The following is a 22,308-nucleotide window of genomic DNA, read 5'->3' as shown; positions in this document are numbered from 1 at the left end:
CTATTGCAGCAAGTAGATCAGACTTGTCCCAGTTGACCACCAGACCGGCTATCACCCTGAAGTTTGAGTATTCCCATTACTGGTCATTTAGGGTATCTGGTGTATAAGAGAAAGTAATCTGCTTACAATGACACATAATTATCTCTGCCCCTTCCCAGTCCAGGCCCTGTACCAGGTCATCTTTCCAGATCCATGCCTCTAGCAGTTTAATCAGTAGGGCAAATAAAAGGGGACACTCTTGACATGTATTTCGCCCAGTTAGGTGTGGGGGAGAAAGTATGTTGTTTACTAGAACCTGTGCAAATGGACCGATATGTTCCTAGCTTGGATTGTCCAATTACTTTAAATAGGTGATTCCAATTCAGGGTATACATTTTTTTAAAGAGTTGATTAAGATACTGGCAGCAGGTCTTGAGCGGGTATGTGGGCACACAGTAGCAAGCTGTTCCCCCTCTGTGGCAGTAAATGGTCCATACGCACCAATGTGGTAATTACTTAGGCATATAGCTAAAGGTTTTGTATTTATTTTACTTTGTGTGTTAATGAATCATATGCAGCAATAGGGATGTAGTTGTCTAGTGGGCATCCAGGTTTTGGAATAATTATGCTTTGGTTGCTCGCAGATCAGTATGAAACTGCCTATTGTGTGCTGCATCTTTCATAAGATAGATAAGCTAGGTCAGTGTGATAAAGCAGAGCCTCTTTCACAGTTCTGCTAGAAACATTTGGGCTTGGTGTTTTACCACTGCTAAATTAATTTTGGGCTTTTGACAGATTCTCTGTTAGAGCTGCATTTAATTCTTCTCATTCCTCTGCTGAGAGCCAGGCTTTCGACAGATCAGCCATCATATTTCTCCATGCAAATTGATCTTTCAGGGATGTGCTTTACAGAAGTCGTGGTAGTAGTTGGCAAAACCTTGGGTTATAGATCTTAGGTCTATAATCCTGCCTCTTTCACTGCTGTATATCAGACAACTTGAACTTGCATGCTGGTATGATTGATAAATGTGTAAATTTATGTAATTGTTTACCTTCAGTAACCACTAATAACACAATGTACTTAAAAGAATGTATTTTAATTAGTAACTTGACCATACAATCCAATATAGACCCTGAAGAAGATATCCGTGGAGTTTGCACACTATGTCGATGGGTTGAATCACATAAGCAAGGCACATAGGGAGCAATTTCAAGTTCTCAGGCAATAAACCCTTTATTAAGTAACACTTGTTATTAACTTATGCTTGATTCAAGGATCATGAACGTGCGCTCAAATGGGTCTCTACCAGTGTTTTTTTTGTTTTTTAATTATTTATCGTACATACTGGTATAGGAAGATTGTTTGACTAAGGATCAAGCAGTTACAAAAATCACTATATCACTAGTCTTCATTGTCTGTACTTTGTCTGAAATTCAATTGTTGGTAGGTAAAATGTTTGAATAGTTCATACCAGCCTGCAGATGTTGTGGTACAGAATATTGAGTCATCAACAAAAAGTAAAATTAGTCCAACACTTTGAAATAGGCATGTTGTAAGGAAATGCCTCCTTGGCATGGTTGCCCCCTGACTTTTTGCCTTTGCTGATGCTATGTTTACAATTGAAAGTGTGCTGAGGCCTGCTAACCAGGCCCCAGCACCAGTGTTCTTTCCCTAACCTGTACTTTTGTATCCACAATTGGCAGACCCTGGCATCCAGATAAGTCCCTTGTAACTGGTACTTCTAGTACCAAGGGCCCTGATGCCAAGGAAGGTCTCTAAGGGCTGCAGCATGTCTTATGCCACCCTGGAGACCTCTCACTCAGCACAGACACACTGCTTGCCAGCTTGTGTGTGCTAGTGAGGACAAAACGAGTAAGTCGACATGGCACTCCCCTCAGGGTGCCATGCCAGCCTCTCACTGCCTATGCAGTATAGGTAAGACACCCCTCTAGCAGGCCTTACAGCCCTAAGGCAGGGTGCACTATACCATAGGTGAGGGTACCAGTGCATGAGCATGGTACCCCTACAGTGTCTAAACAAAACCTTAGACATTGTAAGTGCAGGGTAGCCATAAGAGTATATGGTCTGGGAGTTTGTCAAACACGAACTCCACAGCACCATAATGGCTACACTGAAAACTGGGAAGTTTGGTATCAAACTTCTCAGCACAATAAATGCACACTGATGCCAGTGTACATTTTATTGTAAAATACACCCCAGAGGGCACCTTAGAGGTGCCCCCTGAAACTTAACCGACTATCTGTGTAGGCTGACTAGTTTTAGCAGCCTGCCACAAACCGAGACATGTTGCTGGCCCCATGGGGAGAGTGCCTTTGTCACTCTGAGGCCAGTAACAAAGCCTGCACTGGGTGGAGATGCTAACACCTCCCCCAGGCAGGAATTGTCACACCTGGCGGTGAGCCTCAAAGGCTCACCTCCTTTGTGCCAACCCAGCAGGACACTCCAGCTAGTGGAGTTGCCCGCCCCCTCCGGCCAGGCCCCACTTTTGGCGGCAAGGCCGGAGAAGATAATGAGAAAAACAAGGAGGAGTCACTGACCAGTCAGGACAGCCCCTAAGGTGTCCTGAGCTGAAGTGACTCTAACTTTTAGAAATCCTCCATCTTGCAGATGGAGGATTCCCCCAATAGGGTTAGGATTGTGACCCCCTCCCCTTGGGAGGAGGCACAAAGAGGGTGTACCCACCCTCAGGGCTAGTAGCCATTGGCTACTAACCCCCCAGACCTAAACACGCCCTTAAATTTAGTATTTAAGGGCTACCCTGAACCCTAGAAAATCAGATTCCTGCAACTACAAGAAGAAGGACTGCCTAGCTGAAAACCCCTGCAGCGGAAGACCAGAAGACGACAACTGCCTTGGCTCCAGAAACTCACCGGCCTGTCTCCTGCCTTCCAAAGATCCTGCTCCAGCGACGCCTTCCAAAGGGACCAGCGACCTCGACATCCTCTGAGGACTGCCCCTGCTTCGAAAAGACAAGAAACTCCCGAGGACAGCGGACCTGCTCCAAGAAAAGCTGCAACTTTGTTTCCAGCAGCTTTAAAGATCCCTGCAAGCTCCCCGCAAGAAGCGTGAGACTTGCAACACTGCACCCGGCGACCCCGACTCGGCTGGTGGCGATCCAACACCTCAGGAGGGACCCCAGGACTACTCTAAGACTGTGAGTACAAAAACCTGTCCCCCCTGAGCCCCCACAGCGCCGCCTGCAGAGGGAATCCCGAGGCTTCCCCTGACCGCGACTCTTTGAATCCAAAGTCCCGACACCTGGGAGAGACCCTGCACCCGCAGCCCCCAGGACCTGAAGGACCAGACTTTCACTGGAGGAGTGACCCCCAGGAGTCCCTCTCCCTTGATCAAGTGGAGGTTTCCCCGAGGAACCCCCCCCTTGCCTGCCTGCAGCGCTGAAGAGATCCCGAGATCTCTCATAGACTAACACTGCGAACCCGACGCTTGTTTCTACACTGCACCCGGCCGCCCCCGCGCCGCTGAGGGTGAAATTTCTGTGTGGGCTTGTGTCCCCCCCCGGTGCCCTACAAAACCCCCCTGGTCTGCCCTCCGAAGACGCGGGTACTTACCTGCAAGCAGACCGGAACCGGGGCACCCCCTTCTCTCCATTCTAGCCTATGTGTTTTGGGCACCACTTTGAACTCTGCACCTGACCGGCCCTGAGCTGTTGGTGTGGTGACTTTGGGGTTGCTCTGAACCCCCAACGGTGGGCTACCTTGGACCAAGAACTAAGCCCTGTAAGTGTCTTACTTACCTGGTTAACCTAACAAATACTTACCTCCCCTAGGAACTGTGAAAATTGCACTGTGTCCACTTTTAAAACAGCTATTTGTGAATAACTTGAAAAGTATACATGCAATTTTGATGATTTGAAGTTCCTAAAGTACTTACCTGCAATACCTTTCGAATGAGATATTACATGTAGAATTTGAACCTGTGGTTCTTAAAATAAACTAAGAAAAGATATTTTTCTATATAAAAACCTATTGGCTGGATTTGTCTCTGAGTGTGTGTATCTCATTTATTGCCTATGTGTATGTACAACAAATGCTTAACACTACTCCTTGGATAAGCCTACTGCTCGACCACACTACCACAAAATAGAGCATTAGTATTATCTCTTTTTACCACTATTTTACCTCTAAGGGGAACCCTTGGACTCTGTGCATGCTATTCCTTACTTTGAAATAGCACATACAGAGCCAACTTCCTACATTGGTGGATCAGCGGTGGGGTACAAGACTTTGCATTTGCTGGACTACTCAGCCAATACCTGATCACACGACAAATTCCAAAATTGTCATTAGAAATTCATTTTTGCAATTTGAAATTTTTCTAAATTCTTAAAAGTCCTGCTAGGGCCTTGTGTGTTAAGTCCCTGTTTAGCATTGTCTTTTAGAGTTTAAAAGTTTGTTAAAAGTTTGAAATTAGATTCTAGAAACAGTTTTAGATTCTTTAAAAAGTCTTCCAACTCTTAGCAAAATAATGTCTGATACAGAGATGAATGTGGTGGAACTCGACACCACACCTTACCTCCATCTTAAGAGGAGGGAGCTAAGGTCTCTCTGTAATATCAAAAAAATAACCATTGGCTCCAGACCTACCAAAATTCAGCTCCAGGAGCTGTTGGCAGAGTTTGAAAAAGCCAACCCCTCTGATGATGACCTCACAGAGGAAGAAATTAGTGACTTGGAGGCCAATGTCCCTCCTCCAGTCCTAAATAGGGAGAACAGGACCCCTCAAGTCCTGTCTCCAACTGTGTTAGTCAGAAATAGTGAGTCCCTCACAGGAGGGTCCCACATTTCTGAAATCACTGAGGATGCTCTCAGTGAAGATGACCTCCTGTTAGCCAGGATGGCCAAAAGATTGGCTTTAGAGAGACAGCTCCTAGCCATAGAAAGGGAAAGACAAGAGATGGGCCTAGGACCCATCAATGGTGGCAGCAATATAAATAGGGTCAGAGATTCTCCTGACATGTTAAAAATCCCCAAAGGGATTGTGACAAAATTTGAAGATGGTGATGACATCACCAAGTGGTTCACAGCTTTTGAGAGGGCTTGTGTAACCAGAAAAGTGAACAGATCTCACTGGGGTGCTCTCCTTTGGGAAATGTTCACTGGAAAGTGTAGGGATAGACTCCTCACACTCTCTGGAAAAGATGCAGAATCTTATGACCTCATGAAGGGTACCCTGATTGAGGGCTTTGGATTCTCCACTGAGGAGTACAGGATTAGGTTCAGGGGGGCTCAAAAATCCTCGAGCCAGACCTGGGTTGACTTTGTTGACTACTCAGTGAAAACACTAGATGGTTGGATTCAAGGCAGTGGTGTAAGTAATTATGATGGGCTGTACAATTTATTTGTGAAAGAACACCTGTTAAGTAATTGTTTCAATGATAAACTACATCAGCATCTGGTAGACCTAGGACCAATTTCTCCCCAAGAATTGGGAAAGAAGGCGGACCATTGGGTCAAGACAAGGGTGTCCAAGACTTCAACAGGGGGTGACCAAAAGAAAGGGGTCACAAAGACTCCCCAGGGGAAGGGTGATGAGACAACCAAAACTAAAAATAGTAAAGAGTCTTCTACAGGCCCCCAAAAACCTGCACAGGAGGGTGGGCCCAGAGCCTCTTCACAAAACAATGGGTACAAGGGTAAAAACTTTGATCCCAAAAAGGCCTGGTGTCATAGCTGTAAACAGCATGGACACCAAACTGGAGACAAGGCCTGTCCCAAGAAAGGTTCCACTCCAAACTCCCATCCAGGTAACACTGGTATGGCTAGTCTCCAAGTGGGATCAACAGTGTGCCCAGAGCAAATCAGGGTCCACACTGAAGCTACTCTAGTTTCTGAGGGTGGGGTGGATTTAGCCACACTAGCTGTCTGGCCGCCTAACATGCAAAAATACAGACAGCAACTCTTAATTAATGGGACTAGAATAGAGGGCCTGAGGGATACAGGTGCCAGTGTCACCATGGTGACAGAGAAACTGGTTTCCCCTGGCCAATACCTGACTGGAAAAACTTACACAGTCACCAACGCTGACAATCAGAGAAAAGTACATCCCATGGCAATGGTTACTTTAGAATGGGGAGGGGTCAATGGCCTGAAACAGGTGGTGGTCTCCTCAAATATCCCAGTGGACTGTCTGTTTGGAAATGACCTGGAGTCCTCAGCATGGGCTGAGGTAGAACTAAAAACCCATGCAGCAATGCTGGGCATCCCTGAACTGGTGTGTGTGAAAACAAGAGCACAATGCAAGGCACAGGGTGAACAAGTAGAGCTGGAGTCTGGAAGAATGGCCCAGCCTATCAAGAGAACAGGAAAGTCAGTTGGGAAACCAACTGCAACACAGCAAAAGAAAGGGAACCTCTCTTCTCAGGAAGAAGTTCTGCCCTCTGAGGGAACTGAGCCTTTGGAGCTTGAACCTTACCAGGTTGAGCTCTTGGGCCCAGGGGGACCCTCAAGGGAGGAGCTGTGTAAGGGACAAGAAACCTGTCCCTCTCTTGAAGGCCTTAGGCAGCAAGCTGCTGAAGAGTCCAAAGGCAAGAAAAATGGAACACATAGGGTCTATTGGGAAGATGGACTCCTGTACACTGAGGCCAGAGACCCCAAACCTGGTGCCACTAGGAGAGTGGTAGTGCCTCAGCTGTTCAGGAAGTTCATCCTAACATTGGCCCATGACATTCCCCTTGCTGGACATTTGGGACAAACCAAGACGTGGGAGAGGTTAGTCAACCACTTCTACTGGCCCAATATGTCCAACATGGTTAACGAGTTTTGCCTCTCCTGCCCCACCTGTCAAGCCAGTGGTAAGACAGGTGGGCATCCAAAGGCCCCCCTCATTCCACTTCCAGTGGTGGGGGTTCCCTTTGAAAGAGTGGGTGTGGACATAGTTGGTCCACTAGAACCTCCCACAGCCTCAGGAAATATGTATATCCTGGTAGTAGTGGATCATGCTACCAGGTATCCTGAAGCTATTCCCCTTAGGTCGACTACTGCCCCTGCAGTAGCCAAGGCCCTCATTGGTATATTTACCAGAGTGGGTTTCCCTAAGGAGGTGGTGTCTGACAGAGGTACCAACTTCATGTCAGCATACCTAAAGCACATGTGGCATGAGTGTGGGGTGACTTATAAATTCACTACACCATACCATCCACAAACTAATGGCTTGGTTGAGAGATTCAACAAGACATTAAAAGGCATGATCATGGGGCTCCCAGAAAAACTCAAAAGGAGATGGGATGTCCTCTTGCCATGTCTGCTTTTCGCTTACAGAGAGGTGCCACAGAAGGGAGTAGGATTCTCACCCTTTGAACTTCTGTTTGGTCATCCTGTAAGAGGACCACTTGCTCTTGTTAAAGAAGGCTGGGAGAGACCTCTCCATGAGCCTAAGCAAGACATAGTGGACTATGTACTTGGCCTTCGCTCTAGAATGGCAGAGTACATGGAAAAGGCAACCAAAAACCTTGAGGCCAGCCAACAGCTCCAGAAGTTTTGGTATGACCAAAAGGCTGCACTGGTTGAGTTCCAACCAGGGCAGAAAGTCTGGGTTCTGGAGCCTGTGGCTCCCAGGGCACTCCAGGACAAATGGAGTGGCCCTTACCCAGTACTAGAAAGGAAGAGTCAGGTCACCTACCTGGTGGACCTGGGCACAAGCAGGAGCCCCAAGAGGGTGATCCATGTGAACCGCCTTAAGCTCTTCCACGACAGGGCTGATGTGAATCTGATGATGGTAACAGATGAGGATCAGGAGGCAGAGAGTGAACCTCTCCCTGATCTTCTGTCATCAGACCCAAAAGATGGCACAGTAGATGGAGTGATCTACTCAGACACCCTCTCTGGCCAACAGCAAGCTGATTGTAGGAGAGTCCTACAACAGTTTCCTGAACTCTTCTCCTTAACCCCTGGTCAGACACACCTGTGTACCCATGATGTGGACACAGGAGACAGCATGCCTGTCAAGAACAAAATCTTTAGACAGTCTGACCATGTTAAGGAAAGCATCAAGGTGGAAGTCCACAAGATGCTGGAATTGGGAGTAATTGAGCGCTCTGACAGCCCCTGGGCTAGCCCAGTGGTCTTAGTCCCCAAACCTCACACCAAAGATGGAAAGAAAGAGATGAGGTTTTGTGTGGACTACAGAGGGCTCAATTCTGTCACCAAGACAGATGCTCATCCAATTCCAAGAGCTGATGAGCTCATAGATAAATTAGGTGCTGCCAAATTCCTCAGTACCTTTGACTTGACAGCAGGGTACTGGCAAATAAAAATGGCACCTGGAGCAAAAGAGAAAACAGCATTCTCCACACCTGATGGGCATTATCAGTTTACTGTTATGCCCTTTGGTTTAAAGAATGCCCCTGCCACCTTCCAAAGGTTGGTGAATCAAGTCCTTGCTGGCTTGGAGTCCTTTAGCACAGCTTATCTTGATGATATTGCTGTCTTTAGCTCCACCTGGCAGGATCACCTGGTCCACCTGAAGAAGGTTTTGAAGGCTCTGCAATCTGCAGGCCTCTCTATCAAGGCATCCAAATGCCAGATAGGGCAGGGAACTGTGGTTTACTTGGGACACCTTGTAGGTGGAGGCCAAGTTCAGCCACTCCAACCCAAGATCCAGACTATTCTGGACTGGGTAGCTCCAAAAACCCAGACTCAAGTCAGGGCATTCCTTGGCTTGACTGGGTATTACAGGAGGTTTGTGAAGGGATATGGATCCATTGTGACAGCCCTCACTGAACTCACCTCCAAGAAAATGCCCAAGAAAGTGAACTGGACTGTGGAATGCCAACAGGCATTGATACCCTGAAACAAGCAATGTGCTCAGCACCAGTTCTCAAAGCTCCAGATTATTCTAAGCAGTTCATTGTGCAGACTGATGCCTCTGAACATGGGATAGGGGCAGTTTTGTCCCAAACAAATGATGATGGCCTTGACCAGCCTGTTGCTTTCATTAGCAGGAGGTTACTCCCCAGGGAGCAGCGTTGGAGTGCCATTGAGAGGGAGGCCTTTGCTGTGGTTTGGTCCCTGAAGAAGCTGAGACCATACCTCTTTGGGACTCACTTCCTAGTTCAAACTGACCACAGACCTCTCAAATGGCTGATGCAAATGAAAGGTGAAAATCCTAAACTGTTGAGGTGGTCCATTTCCCTACAGGGAATGGACTTTATAGTGGAACACAGACCTGGGACTGCCCATGCCAATGCAGATGGCCTTTCCAGGTTCTTCCACTTAGAAAATGAAGACTCTCTTGGGAAAGGTTAGTCTCATCCTCTTTCGTTTGGGGGGGGGTTGTGTAAGGAAATGCCTCCTTGGCATGGTTGCCCCCTGACTTTTTGCCTTTGCTGATGCTATGTTTACAATTGAAAGTGTGCTGAGGCCTGCTAACCAGGCCCCAGCACCAGTGTTCTTTCCCTAACCTGTACTTTTGTATCCACAATTGGCAGACCCTGGCATCCAGATAAGTCCCTTGTAACTGGTACTTCTAGTACCAAGGGCCCTGATGCCAAGGAAGGTCTCTAAGGGCTGCAGCATGTCTTATGCCACCCTGGAGACCTCTCACTCAGCACAGACACACTGCTTGCCAGCTTGTGTGTGCTAGTGAGGACAAAACGAGTAAGTCGACATGGCACTCCCCTCAGGGTGCCATGCCAGCCTCTCACTGCCTATGCAGTATAGGTAAGACACCCCTCTAGCAGGCCTTACAGCCCTAAGGCAGGGTGCACTATACCATAGGTGAGGGTACCAGTGCATGAGCATGGTACCCCTACAGTGTCTAAACAAAACCTTAGACATTGTAAGTGCAGGGTAGCCATAAGAGTATATGGTCTGGGAGTTTGTCAAACACGAACTCCACAGCACCATAATGGCTACACTGAAAACTGGGAAGTTTGGTATCAAACTTCTCAGCACAATAAATGCACTCTGATGCCAGTGTACATTTTATTGTAAAATACACCCCAGAGGGCACCTTAGAGGTGCCCCCTGAAACTTAACCGACTATCTGTGTAGGCTGACTAGTTTTAGCAGCCTGCCACAAACCGAGACATGTTGCTGGCCCCATGGGGAGAGTGCCTTTGTCACTCTGAGGCCAGTAACAAAGCCTGCACTGGGTGGAGATGCTAACACCTCCCCCAGGCAGGAATTGTCACACCTGGCGGTGAGCCTCAAAGGCTCACCTCCTTTGTGCCAACCCAGCAGGACACTCCAGCTAGTGGAGTTGCCCGCCCCCTCCGGCCAGGCCCCACTTTTGGCGGCAAGGCCGGAGAAGATAATGAGAAAAACAAGGAGGAGTCACTGACCAGTCAGGACAGCCCCTAAGGTGTCCTGAGCTGAAGTGACTCTAACTTTTAGAAATCCTCCATCTTGCAGATGGAGGATTCCCCCAATAGGGTTAGGATTGTGACCCCCTCCCCTTGGGAGGAGGCACAAAGAGGGTGTACCCACCCTCAGGGCTAGTAGCCATTGGCTACTAACCCCCCAGACCTAAACACGCCCTTAAATTTAGTATTTAAGGGCTACCCTGAACCCTAGAAAATCAGATTCCTGCAACTACAAGAAGAAGGACTGCCTAGCTGAAAACCCCTGCAGCGGAAGACCAGAAGACGACAACTGCCTTGGCTCCAGAAACTCACCGGCCTGTCTCCTGCCTTCCAAAGATCCTGCTCCAGCGACGCCTTCCAAAGGGACCAGCGACCTCGACATCCTCTGAGGACTGCCCCTGCTTCGAAAAGACAAGAAACTCCCGAGGACAGCGGACCTGCTCCAAGAAAAGCTGCAACTTTGTTTCCAGCAGCTTTAAAGATCCCTGCAAGCTCCCCGCAAGAAGCGTGAGACTTGCAACACTGCACCCGGCGACCCCGACTCGGCTGGTGGCGATCCAACACCTCAGGAGGGACCCCAGGACTACTCTAAGACTGTGAGTACAAAAACCTGTCCCCCCTGAGCCCCCACAGCGCCGCCTGCAGAGGGAATCCCGAGGCTTCCCCTGACCGCGACTCTTTGAATCCAAAGTCCCGACACCTGGGAGAGACCCTGCACCCGCAGCCCCCAGGACCTGAAGGACCAGACTTTCACTGGAGGAGTGACCCCCAGGAGTCCCTCTCCCTTGATCAAGTGGAGGTTTCCCCGAGGAACCCCCCCCTTGCCTGCCTGCAGCGCTGAAGAGATCCCGAGATCTCTCATAGACTAACACTGCGAACCCGACGCTTGTTTCTACACTGCACCCGGCCGCCCCCGCGCCGCTGAGGGTGAAATTTCTGTGTGGGCTTGTGTCCCCCCCGGTGCCCTACAAAACCCCCCTGGTCTGCCCTCCGAAGACGCGGGTACTTACCTGCAAGCAGACCGGAACCGGGGCACCCCCTTCTCTCCATTCTAGCCTATGTGTTTTGGGCACCACTTTGAACTCTGCACCTGACCGGCCCTGAGCTGTTGGTGTGGTGACTTTGGGGTTGCTCTGAACCCCCAACGGTGGGCTACCTTGGACCAAGAACTAAGCCCTGTAAGTGTCTTACTTACCTGGTTAACCTAACAAATACTTACCTCCCCTAGGAACTGTGAAAATTGCACTAAGTGTCCACTTTTAAAACAGCTATTTGTGAATAACTTGAAAAGTATACATGCAATTTTGATGATTTGAAGTTCCTAAAGTACTTACCTGCAATACCTTTCGAATGAGATATTACATGTAGAATTTGAACCTGTGGTTCTTAAAATAAACTAAGAAAAGATATTTTTCTATATAAAAACCTATTGGCTGGATTTGTCTCTGAGTGTGTGTATCTCATTTATTGCCTATGTGTATGTACAACAAATGCTTAACACTACTCCTTGGATAAGCCTACTGCTCGACCACACTACCACAAAATAGAGCATTAGTATTATCTCTTTTTACCACTATTTTACCTCTAAGGGGAACCCTTGGACTCTGTGCATGCTATTCCTTACTTTGAAATAGCACATACAGAGCCAACTTCCTACACATGTTTGTTGCAAAACTGAGTAGTTTTGGTTAATTAATGGCCAGTGAGTGTCTTTATCTTACAGGTATACCTTGGGCTCAGCACTGTCTCTCCCATGTTTTAATCTGAGCCAGTAGAGTACTTTCCCCAACTTGTCCCCTACCTTCACATATGCCATTGTTGTGACACTTGCCAAACTGCCCTTACAGTGTCTACTGATAACTCACTGATGGCAAGGCAAAAGCTTTCTGTATACCTTAGAAGGTACTCTGTTTTGCTGGCTCACGCTAGTAGTAGGAGTTTGGAGTCCAATGAGACCAAAGATTCTCCTTATATTCTTCTTAGTTTACCTTGATTTGCCGTTGCCTTACCTCTTATTACTGTCTGATATGCCTCCCATAAATTGCTTGTAGAAGTCATCATGTCTGGAGTTATTTTGAAGTATTCTTCTGTCTCTTCTCTGAGATATTGTGAAAACTTGTTATCTTTAAGCCACCAGGCATTCAGTCTCCACATTCATTTGGGCACAGGTCAGTTCTCTCCCCTCCACTATCTCAACACATACCTGGTTGGATATACCCTGAGAGAGGATCTGTTTCCCTGTTACCTAAGCCATATCTATTGCAGGGATCAGAATATAATCCAAGTGGGAGTGTGTTAAATGTTCTGCAGAAACAATAAGTATATTCCCTTGCCACTGGGTGCCTGCACCTATAAGCATCCTTAACCCCATTGTGTCTGCCTTCCCTTGTAAGTTATTCACATTTTGGAGGATTGCCATTCCCCTGCTGTAGGTGTTTAGCTTCCTCTCTAAGACTGTATTTAAATCATCATCTAACATTGTGATTCCTTGCTGTGTTTCAGCTGTCCACGTATCCAGTTCTTCCAGGTGCATATGCGAGGAAGGCCTGGTGTATATAGTCCTAGACTAGGGTCGATATATGTCCCCTTAGTTCTCTTGCCATTGTTGGGACTCTACCATGCAAGTCTGGCTTAAGAGGTAGAGTGCTATGTAGTAAAATGGCCACCCCACTTGAGCCCCTTGTGAACCACAAATGGAAAACTCTTGTATTGCCTTATCTGCACAGGAGGGTGCACTTGGTACCCGACAGATAGTTTTCTTGTAATGTTAATACCATGGAGGAGTGCCTCTTTATATATTGCAACACAGCCCCCTGTTTAATGTAATAATTCAATCTGTTCACATTCCAGGACAATATGCAAATTCAACCTGTATCTTGTCCGTTATCAAGAGCCATTTTCTGCAGCTTGTTGTGCATTGTGACTAGATGTGCTATGAAAAACAACATAACAAAACCTTTCCTCATCCTCCAGCTACTCCTCACACTACAGTTCAAAACCACCAGAAACATCTGTCACCCTTGGTATGAACAAGTTACATTGTTCTATTGTACTTTCCCCTCGAGTATCAGCACCTCTTGTTTTTAATACGTGCTCTATAACATTTGAGAATGTGATACATGGATATACGATTGTTCTTTGCAAATTTCTGCATATCTGTTTTCCCCATTATTTTGTTGTGTATGTGATATATATTTTCCCACCCCTACTTTTCCCCCAGAGCCTATTCTCATATCCTCCCTATGCGTGTGTCTGAAAACTTCCCCCAACTCCAGTCCAAGCCTTTCAGAGATCACATTTGATTAAAGTTGCCAGCCCGCCTCCCACATTTTTTTTTTATCCAGATGCCTCAGCTGCGTCCATAGAATGTCTTTATGATTGACGCTTCTAACCTCAGATTCTTAACATTTAGAATATTCCCCAGATGCCAGACTGAATTCAGAAGATTTTAAACAGCATTGCTGTTGTGCACAGGTAGGTTCCGCTGTGAAGCTCTACTTTGACTTCATTCCATCCTGGAAGTGGCAATGGAGCAACATACAAGGGTCACCCCCTCTGCGTCAATATCAGTTCATTTCTTTCCACACCTTTGTATGCAGATCAGGAGCTCTGTCCCAAGTTTTTCCTTCTCAACAGGCATGTTTTTTTGTTGTTTTTTTGGTGGTCAGCTTCACTTTTTTTCCCTGGAGTGCAAGAGCATTGTGTCCCATCTAGAAACAACAGGGTCTAAACATTATAGGGACTGTTGCAATCGGATGTCTTTAAGAGACAACAAGGTTTGCCTCTGGTGCCTGGGTTCACAGCGCAACTCCCACATCCTGCAAGGAGTTTGCCCTTTTAAATCTGAAGATGATTTAACAACAGGAAGCAAATCTGTATGCTGCCAAAAACCAGTAGAAATCACAGAAGTCATGCTCCCGCTCGAAGTCTAGGGTGTGTACCCGTTCTTGCTCTTTCGGCTGTCCAAGTCTTCTGATAAAGTCAAAGAACAAGAAGGCTAAAAGTAATTCATCCCATTCCTCTGACTGAGCCTCAGAAGTTGAGAGGACATCAGGTTGCCTCTCTGTTGTGTTTCCTGGCCCCCACCAAGGATTCAGTTTCGCAGCTCATCCTGATGCTCCCAAAGATTCCAGGGCCATTGGCGATAGATTGAGGCCTTTAAAGAGGCCATGTTCTTCATCTTTGGCACCCATCCAGCTCTCTCTGGTGTGCCTTTGGGCTCCAAAGATCAATGGAGGCCACTAGTGGGATTACCACTGGCAGGTCTGCCCTCTGCCCCATCTGTGTGTCCCAAACCCACCTCTGGGTCTAATACGACACCAGAGTTGACTTCTCATCCAGTATCCGAATTCACGCTGGTTGCTAGTAATGGAGAACAATCCTGCCCCTATAGTGCTTTATAACTCCTTTGCAATAGAGATACACCCCAGCACTTCAACGGCTTTTCTGTTCAGACTCTGATCAGAGTGGACCGACCTTTGCAGATAATACCAGAGATGAGGGACATTATTTCCCCCTCACACTATAGTGATGCCAATTTATATAATGGGTTGGATGCTTCCCTGACTCAGGGTTCTGTTTCTGCCGGTCCAGCAATGGAGAAGGGTGCCTCTTTCATAATGAGACAGGCAGTAGAGGTATTGGATTTACATCTGCCAACTATGGAAGTCAAAACTAACGTACTGACAGAAGTTTTGCAACCTTGCCAGACTTAATCTAAACCCTTAATTCCATTTGATGAAGCCCTGGATGACATTTAAGGGCACTTGCTCTAAATCTTGTTGCTGTCTTCCAGTGAACTGGCAGTTTGTCAAGTGTCACAGGCCAGTGCCAAGTGACCCTGACGATTTGATCCAGAAGTTTTGGTGGTTTAGACTTCCAGCAGTTGGGTGAGCCCTATTCCCTATTACTCCATCAGACATAACCATGGATTTTTTAGGGAAAGTGTAAGCCTCTCTAATGGATATGCTGTTCAGTGGATCTTGCCTATTTGTCTTGAAGGCTGAATTAGCTCTCTAAAGAAAGCTGGGCCATGCCTGTGTGACAGTACGGGCTTCAGTTTTGCCCATTTTCTAGAGGGTTGGTGTACTAACAGTGTCAAGGCCCACTGCCCACTCAATAGACACCTCAGTCTTTTCGGGTGCAAGGTTCATACAAATACCTCCCAGGCCATCGGAAGCAGCATATTTACGAGTCCCCCCATCCCTGTGGCATCCGATTTCAAGCAATTTTAGTTTTCTTTTAGTTTGACGCAGGATCCGATATTTCCTCCTTCGAGAGCTGAAACACAAGTAAGCTAAGACCGGCTTTGCCCTGGTTCCAGTGGCACAGTGAGCCCTCGAACCATGTCCGGGTATACCTGCCGCACATAAGCATCACACAGAAGCCATGTGCAAAAGAATGATGGGTTGGAATACTACCTCAAGTGATTGTCAGTGATTAGACATATTGCAAGCATTCTTCTTAACACCTTTTGTGCGTTTCATGTAATGCCATAAGTTACAAGGATATGCCCAGACATGGGTCCTATGCTCACTGTGTCACTGGAACCCAGTCGTACCTGACTGAAGAGCCCCATTTAGGGAGAGAAACAGGTCTGTAGTTGCTTATGTTCTGATTTATAAAGGATGTGGCCTGGCAAGTATAACTGGTCTGTTCCTTTTGGTTGCAGGGCCAATACTGGAAATGCATAAAGCTCGGTCCAAGCTAAGATGCAATGGTGGGCAAAGTAACAATGAGGTGGAATGCTATACGAGTGATAGCTAGTGCTTAGACTTATTGTGAGCACTCTTCCCATCACCTTTCATGTGTTTTGTATAATCAGGAAACTCAGTCCTCTTTTGTGACTCAAAATGGCCCTCTCTCTTTTCTCTCATTCTCAGAACGAGGTTCCAATCTCAGAATCTTAAGAGGTTAGGGAGGTTCACACCGGCATGGCCTGGGGTTCAGAAAATCATGTTGATGCTCAACTAGAAAGCAGGAGGATATTATGCCATAGAGCAAGGAACATTTGAGGGAGCCTCAAGAAAGATCTTAGTATGAGACCCTTCTGTCCCTTCCATGTATCCCACGCATCCAGGATTATTGCAGCAGGATCTTGTCTGTGCATCTTCAGCATGTGCAGACAGCCAACTAGAAGTCACTTCAACTGTTTGAATATTAATCTGGATTCTTTCATCGTATATTCTAGTTTAGAGATGCATCCTTCTGCTTCTGTTACTTGGTCTACAACATGTCATAAAGCCTGGCACAAGAAGGTTGCATCCATCCTTCCTTCCCCAAATTTGGCTTCTAGGGCTTGTATCAAGTACTGAATGGCTTGAAGAATTAATTTGGTGGAGACGCCCACCTGCATATCTTTTGTGCAAGTCTTGTCTATCTCTTAGCCCACTGACCAATCTGCAGACGAGGCCAGTGTTTTGGAATATGTGTCCATTTTCCCTTTTTGGGAATAGCCCCCCGCTTTAGCCTTTGCTGTGAGCATATTGGCAGTATTTTTCTTTGATACCTGTGGCTAGCCTGTGTTCTGATAATGGCGATCACAACAATATTGTTTGTACTGCTTAGACTAGCCTTAATGCTGCTTAGATTTGCCTTAACGTTTCTCTGGATATTATTTAGTGTGAGGGTTTCGTGCCAGTCCGTCAGCCCCTTCCCACTAGTGGCACGTTCAGTCAGCTCACATATTTTGCCACGCCACTTACTCTTCTCTTAATCGCGTTTTTTATTCTTGGTATCGCTTCAAGCAAGCCACATTACCTTATTGTGGTCTTTAGTCACTCACAACTTTCTGAGGTGGTGGGAGGAAACAGAGCCACACAATGCCTTTGAAGGGTCAAGTGGTAAAAGTGAAACATAAACACTGTGAACAAGTACCTGGTGTTCCCCACACAAAGCTGAGTTGTTGAGTAAATTAATGTAACCTTAATTGTAAACTGCCAGTGTGGGTATCATATCCTCGACCTCTTCACACCTTTTTTACCATTGAATCTTGGCAAAAAGCAAGCTATTCTCATGCTGACATCAGTTGGCAACAGGCCCGGAGCTCATCCCTCTTTCCCAGCTGCTTCAGTCTTTACCTTCGTTCCATCACTTGGCAGTCGCTATGGGCTCCCCCACACCCTTCCCAGACTTGCTCCCTCCACAGAATTGCACTAGGCCACAATCATGGCACAACACTAGCCTTCGGTGATATGTCTTCAGATCCTCTGCTGGTGCCAGCTCTTAGTAGTAGGAGCTGCTGGGAAAGCTGACTGTGCTGACCCCGCTCGGGCAACCTGGCCAATCACCCAGCAGCCATGAAATGTTCCTGTCCCACCACAGGTGCCCTTACTTCAGGTGAACTGTTGTGCTTTCATCATGCATGGCATCCATGAAGTCAGTCCTCAATGCCGTTTTGGTTTTTCAAGTCCTGCAGGATGTCTGTTTGGCCTCCTAACTGCTAGTTTCCAGCTTGCTACTTCATGCCATTCTTTGTGGCTTGAGATGAATGTCAAGGAATGGCTTTGATGTACAGTCGGACAGAATTATGGTGGATTTTGGTGTGATAGTGGGAGTGCTAAAAGAAGTTGACCACTGTCTTGCCCTGCAGACCATGCCCCCTCCTATTTGGATTACAGACTTTGCAACCGTTCCGTTTACAGTTTTGTGTGCTCCAAATAAAATTAATTACACACGTTTATTTTTGTATTGTGTTCTGTCATATGATGCTTGTTATAACTGAAGTGAGACTTGGATATAATCTTAAGCGCAGTGCATTTTATTGGTTCCTTAACATAGCATTCTCCAGTGTTTCCCAAACTGTGGGTCGCAAACCGATTTTAGTTAGGTTGTGAATGTCCCAAGCATTAAATAAAGGTGCCTTTAAATTCTGTATTTTGTGAACACTTTTTTCGTAGTCAGAAGGCTATCACTTCCTTGGCAGATCAACATTGCTCCTTCTAAATGAAATGAACCACCTTAAAAGACCATGTATAGTTCTGTACATTTTAAATGAGGAAAGCCGTCACCTGAGCCAAAATAGATTCTTTGAGAAACTTATTTCGGCCCTAAGGCTGTCATCAATTTTCACCACATTCAGGCAGTTTCAATGCTAAGTTTCCCCAGGCTCTACCCACCTGACAGTGAAGCTTTTCACACACTGGCACCTAAAAGAGTACCTGGGGTTAAGGTTGAGAAATCAAATAGTTTGAGACATTCAGAACATTCATATCTGCTGTCTGATTGCGCAGTTATGACCTCCATAAATAGGGCCATAACGAACTGGATAGTATCAATCACATGTATGGGCTATCAAAAACAAATGGATCCTTACTAGGAAACCCTAATGTCCTTTTGGAAGAAAGTTCCTCCTCTTGGCACGGTTACCCCCATGTTTTGTCTTTTGTCAGAGTACTTAGACTGTTTTTACTGTGATCCTGCTAACCATGACCCCAATGATTGTGCTCTCTCCTCTAAATCTGGTTACAGTTGTACCCTTTACACCCCACAATTGCATACTGGTGTACCCCTGTAAGTCCCTACTATATGGTACTTAGGTACCCAGGGCATTGGTACACCAGGGATCCCCCATGGGATGCAGCATGTATTTTGCCACCCATGGGAGTCCACGCAAACTGTGTCTGCAGGCCTGCTTTTTGCAACCTACGTCAAAAGGTGCTACCACCCTTTCACTGCTGGTCGCTACACCAGGTTACTGTAAGTCACCCCTATAGTAGTTCTTTCCAGCCCTAATGGCAGGGTGCAGGTCCTTGAGTGTGTGCGTCGGCACCCCTGCAAGAATAGAGGTGCCCTTACAAACTCCAGTTCAAATTGCCTGGACTTAATAAGTGCGTGGAAGCCATTTTAGCTATGTGCTGGCCATAGGTCACTACCTATGGTCCAGCTACATAATGGTAACTCCAAACCTAGACATGTTTGGTATCAACCATGTCTGAATCATGCCTCAATACTTATGCCAATATTGGTGGCATGATTCCATGCACCCTGGGGACTCCTTAAAGGACCCGCCAGTATTGCTTCTATTAGTCTTCCAGGATCTGCGAGCAGCCCACTCTTTTACAGCCCCTCACACAGGATTCTACTCTCCTGCTGCTTGACCAGCTCAAGCAAGGGAAGGCAGGACAAAGAATTTCCTGTGAGAGGGATGCAACCTCCTCTCCCTTGGAAATAGGTGTTACAAGACTGGGGAGGGGTAGCCTCCCCACAACACTGGCTTGGTTTGAAGGGCACATTTGGTGACCTCTCTGCACAATCCGGTTTGCACCAGAGCCTGGTCCCTGCACTGGTGCGAAACTGCACAAAGGTAAGGGGAGTGGCCCCTAACATGTCCATCACCACCACAGGGGTGGTGCCCAGAGCTCCTCCAGTTAGCCCCTTGATTGCACTTTCTTGAAACCAAGATGGACAGAGGCCCCTTGAAGCATCTGATTGGTCAGGGTAGGCAGGTGACGCCAGTGACCCTCTTTGATAGGTGGTCACCTTGCAAAGTTACCAAGCCCCTTTTTGGGTTATTTAGGGATTCCCTTGTGGGTGGGTTCCCAGATTCGGGATGCAAGACTCCTCCAGGATTCCTCTGCAACAATCTCTTCTGTTCCTGGCCACCGGAACCACTGCTGGACTCCACAGGAACCCCACAAGACTGCAACACTGAGAAAACCTCGCCTTGCAACATTGTTTTCGTGGCTCCTGTCAGCACCTTGCAACATTTCCACGGCTGTGCATCCTTGGGGGTCAGCAAGACTTCAGCTGCACCAAAGAAGCAAGAAGGATTCTCCATTGGAGTGAAGGAGTCACTCCCCTGCATCTGCAGGCACCTAAGGCAAAGATGTCCGGCTGCTAAGATCTGCTGTCCTCTAGACCTGCGAAAATTCTCCAACACAGGAAGTGGTTCTGCGGCCCCCCACGGGTCCTCTCTGCCTTCTGTCGAACTTGGGAGACGGCGAGCCTTTGCCTCTTCCTCCAGGGCAGAATTCCTGTGCACCGCGACTGTTGCAGAAACCAAGGCTTGTTGCCAGGGATGTTCAGTTTCCAAGTAGCCCTAGCCCCCGCACTCTCTCTCTGCAAGGGCAGTCTCCTCTCTGCTGCTTCAGCGATGTGGGTTTCCTTTTCAGGTATGCTGCCTTGGCCTCACTGTGACTTACTGTGCCTGCTGCCAGTGGGTTGCTCATGGGGGTTTCGGCTGCTTCTGCTGGCTCTCCTGCCTTCTTAGGGTCAACTCGGACTCCCCCCTTCAATTTTCGAGTCCCCAGGACTTTGCAGGTCCTCTTCAGCCCTGCAAAACTCTGAAGCTTCAATTTGCATTTGCTTGTGCTTGTTGATGGTCCTCCTGACCTCTGACGCCTCTTCAATTCGGCAGATCGTCAAAGGGACAGCTCCTAGACTACTTCAGGGACTCACCTGCAGCTCCTGATCTCCACAGCTGTACTTCATCCACCACCGTCGACCAGGATCTTCACCCATAAAAGGGTGGGCTTTGCCTCCTGCCCCTTCTGGAAACTCCTGCGTGGACTGGACTCTGTCCCCTTCTTTTACAGGTCCTCTTCATCTGGAATTCCATTGGCCTGGTCCTGTTCTTGCATTGTTCCTATTCGAAGTCCCTATGTTAGCCTATGGGACGACCAGGTAACTTAACTCTGCTCTCCTGATCACTGGGGGTCTTCTAGATACTCCGCTCTTAGGTTTCCATAATCTCCCAGCCTTTGGCTAACTACACTATAGCCTCTGGTGGGGGAACCATACTCACATTCCACTATTTTAGCATACGGTTTGACCCCCCATAGGGCCCTTGCTATTTCTTGCTATGTCTAATGTTTTTTTGCTAATTCCTAGTACTTACCTACGTAGCTTTTGTGTGTACTTACCTCCAGAAAGGGGGGATCGCCTATAGTAGTCTAGTTCAGTGTTATTATAATAAAGTACACCACACTGTGTGGTTCCTTTCATGTGTGATAAGTTACCGTGTGACTACTGTGGTATTGCAAGTGCTTCACACTCCTCCTAAATAAGTCTTGACTGTTCACCACAGCTACCACTAGAGATCCCTGGCTTCCTAAACATTGTAACACTAATAAGGGTTCCCTCGACCTGGCACAAGGTGCTAACACCACAGGTGTCCACCACACACCAGGCCAGCCTCCTACACCATTCTACCGGGGTAATGCAGCAACTGTGACTGTTATGAGCAATGTCACAATCCTGACATTTGCAGGGTAGCCGCTTAGATGTTGGGCCAGATCTTTGCTATACTCTACTGTATTGGTTCTATTACAGGTATAATTGTGGGTCTTGCTTAACCCTATGATATTGGTGCACAGGCTTAGTTGATTTATTAATCTCTTAACTTTTGTTTCCCACCTTTCTTGTTAGCATACTATTATATTCTACTCTTTATGGATATCGATAGGAGTCCGTTATGAGGAAAGAACGTTTAATAACATGTAATCCTCATTCTAAATCATATGTATATTCTCTAATGCTATAAACATCCCACCTGCCTTCCCTTTGGACCAAAAGTTCTTCACAGTATTTTAGTGCTCACTACTGCATTACCTTAAAAAATGGTCTGTTGGACGAAACCTGGGAATACTTAAAGGTCTACTTCTTGACTGATATAGTTAACTAGATGGATTTTTTTAAACCAGAAAGACAAGTCTTTCTTGGGTTTAACGATTTCTTCATATGAAAACAAATGTGTATGCTTAATGTGTTCCCTGTTAGCTGACACATGCAGGGAGATATGTTTACTGTAAATGGATTCAGAGACAGTACCCATGCCCAAGAACCCTGATTACTGGCAGTGACTTATCCTTCCCAATGTGAAAATTGCAACTGAAGAACAACAAAGTCTCTATCCACTATGTCTGCATTAACATAGATTGTATTATTTAAAAAAAATTAAGTCACAGAAATGACTGTTTGTTTCACTCTTCCAATAGGACAAAGTTGTTGCCATTCAATTCTGTAACAGCGCAGAGCGGTAAGTTTT

The 22,308-nt window shown here is 46.9% G+C and overlaps 1 protein-coding gene across 2 annotated transcripts in view; it reads left to right on the top strand.

Annotated features, from left to right (window-relative positions):
* BRWD3 (bromodomain and WD repeat domain containing 3) overlaps positions 1-22,308 on the top strand; it is a 993,456-nt gene that overhangs the window by 87,676 nt on the left and 883,472 nt on the right. For both annotated transcript variants that reach the window (XM_069212579.1, XM_069212580.1), the window contains exon 12: positions 22,259-22,299. In XM_069212579.1, the coding sequence (XP_069068680.1) occupies positions 22,259-22,299 (41 nt within the window). The remainder of the gene's footprint in view (positions 1-22,258; positions 22,300-22,308) is intronic.

Source organism: Pleurodeles waltl, chromosome 2_1 (genome assembly GCF_031143425.1).
Source record: "Pleurodeles waltl isolate 20211129_DDA chromosome 2_1, aPleWal1.hap1.20221129, whole genome shotgun sequence".
Taxonomy (NCBI): domain Eukaryota; kingdom Metazoa; phylum Chordata; class Amphibia; order Caudata; family Salamandridae; genus Pleurodeles; species Pleurodeles waltl.
The sequence above is the reverse complement of the archived record's forward strand: the minus strand, read 5'-3'. Positions and strand labels throughout refer to the sequence as shown.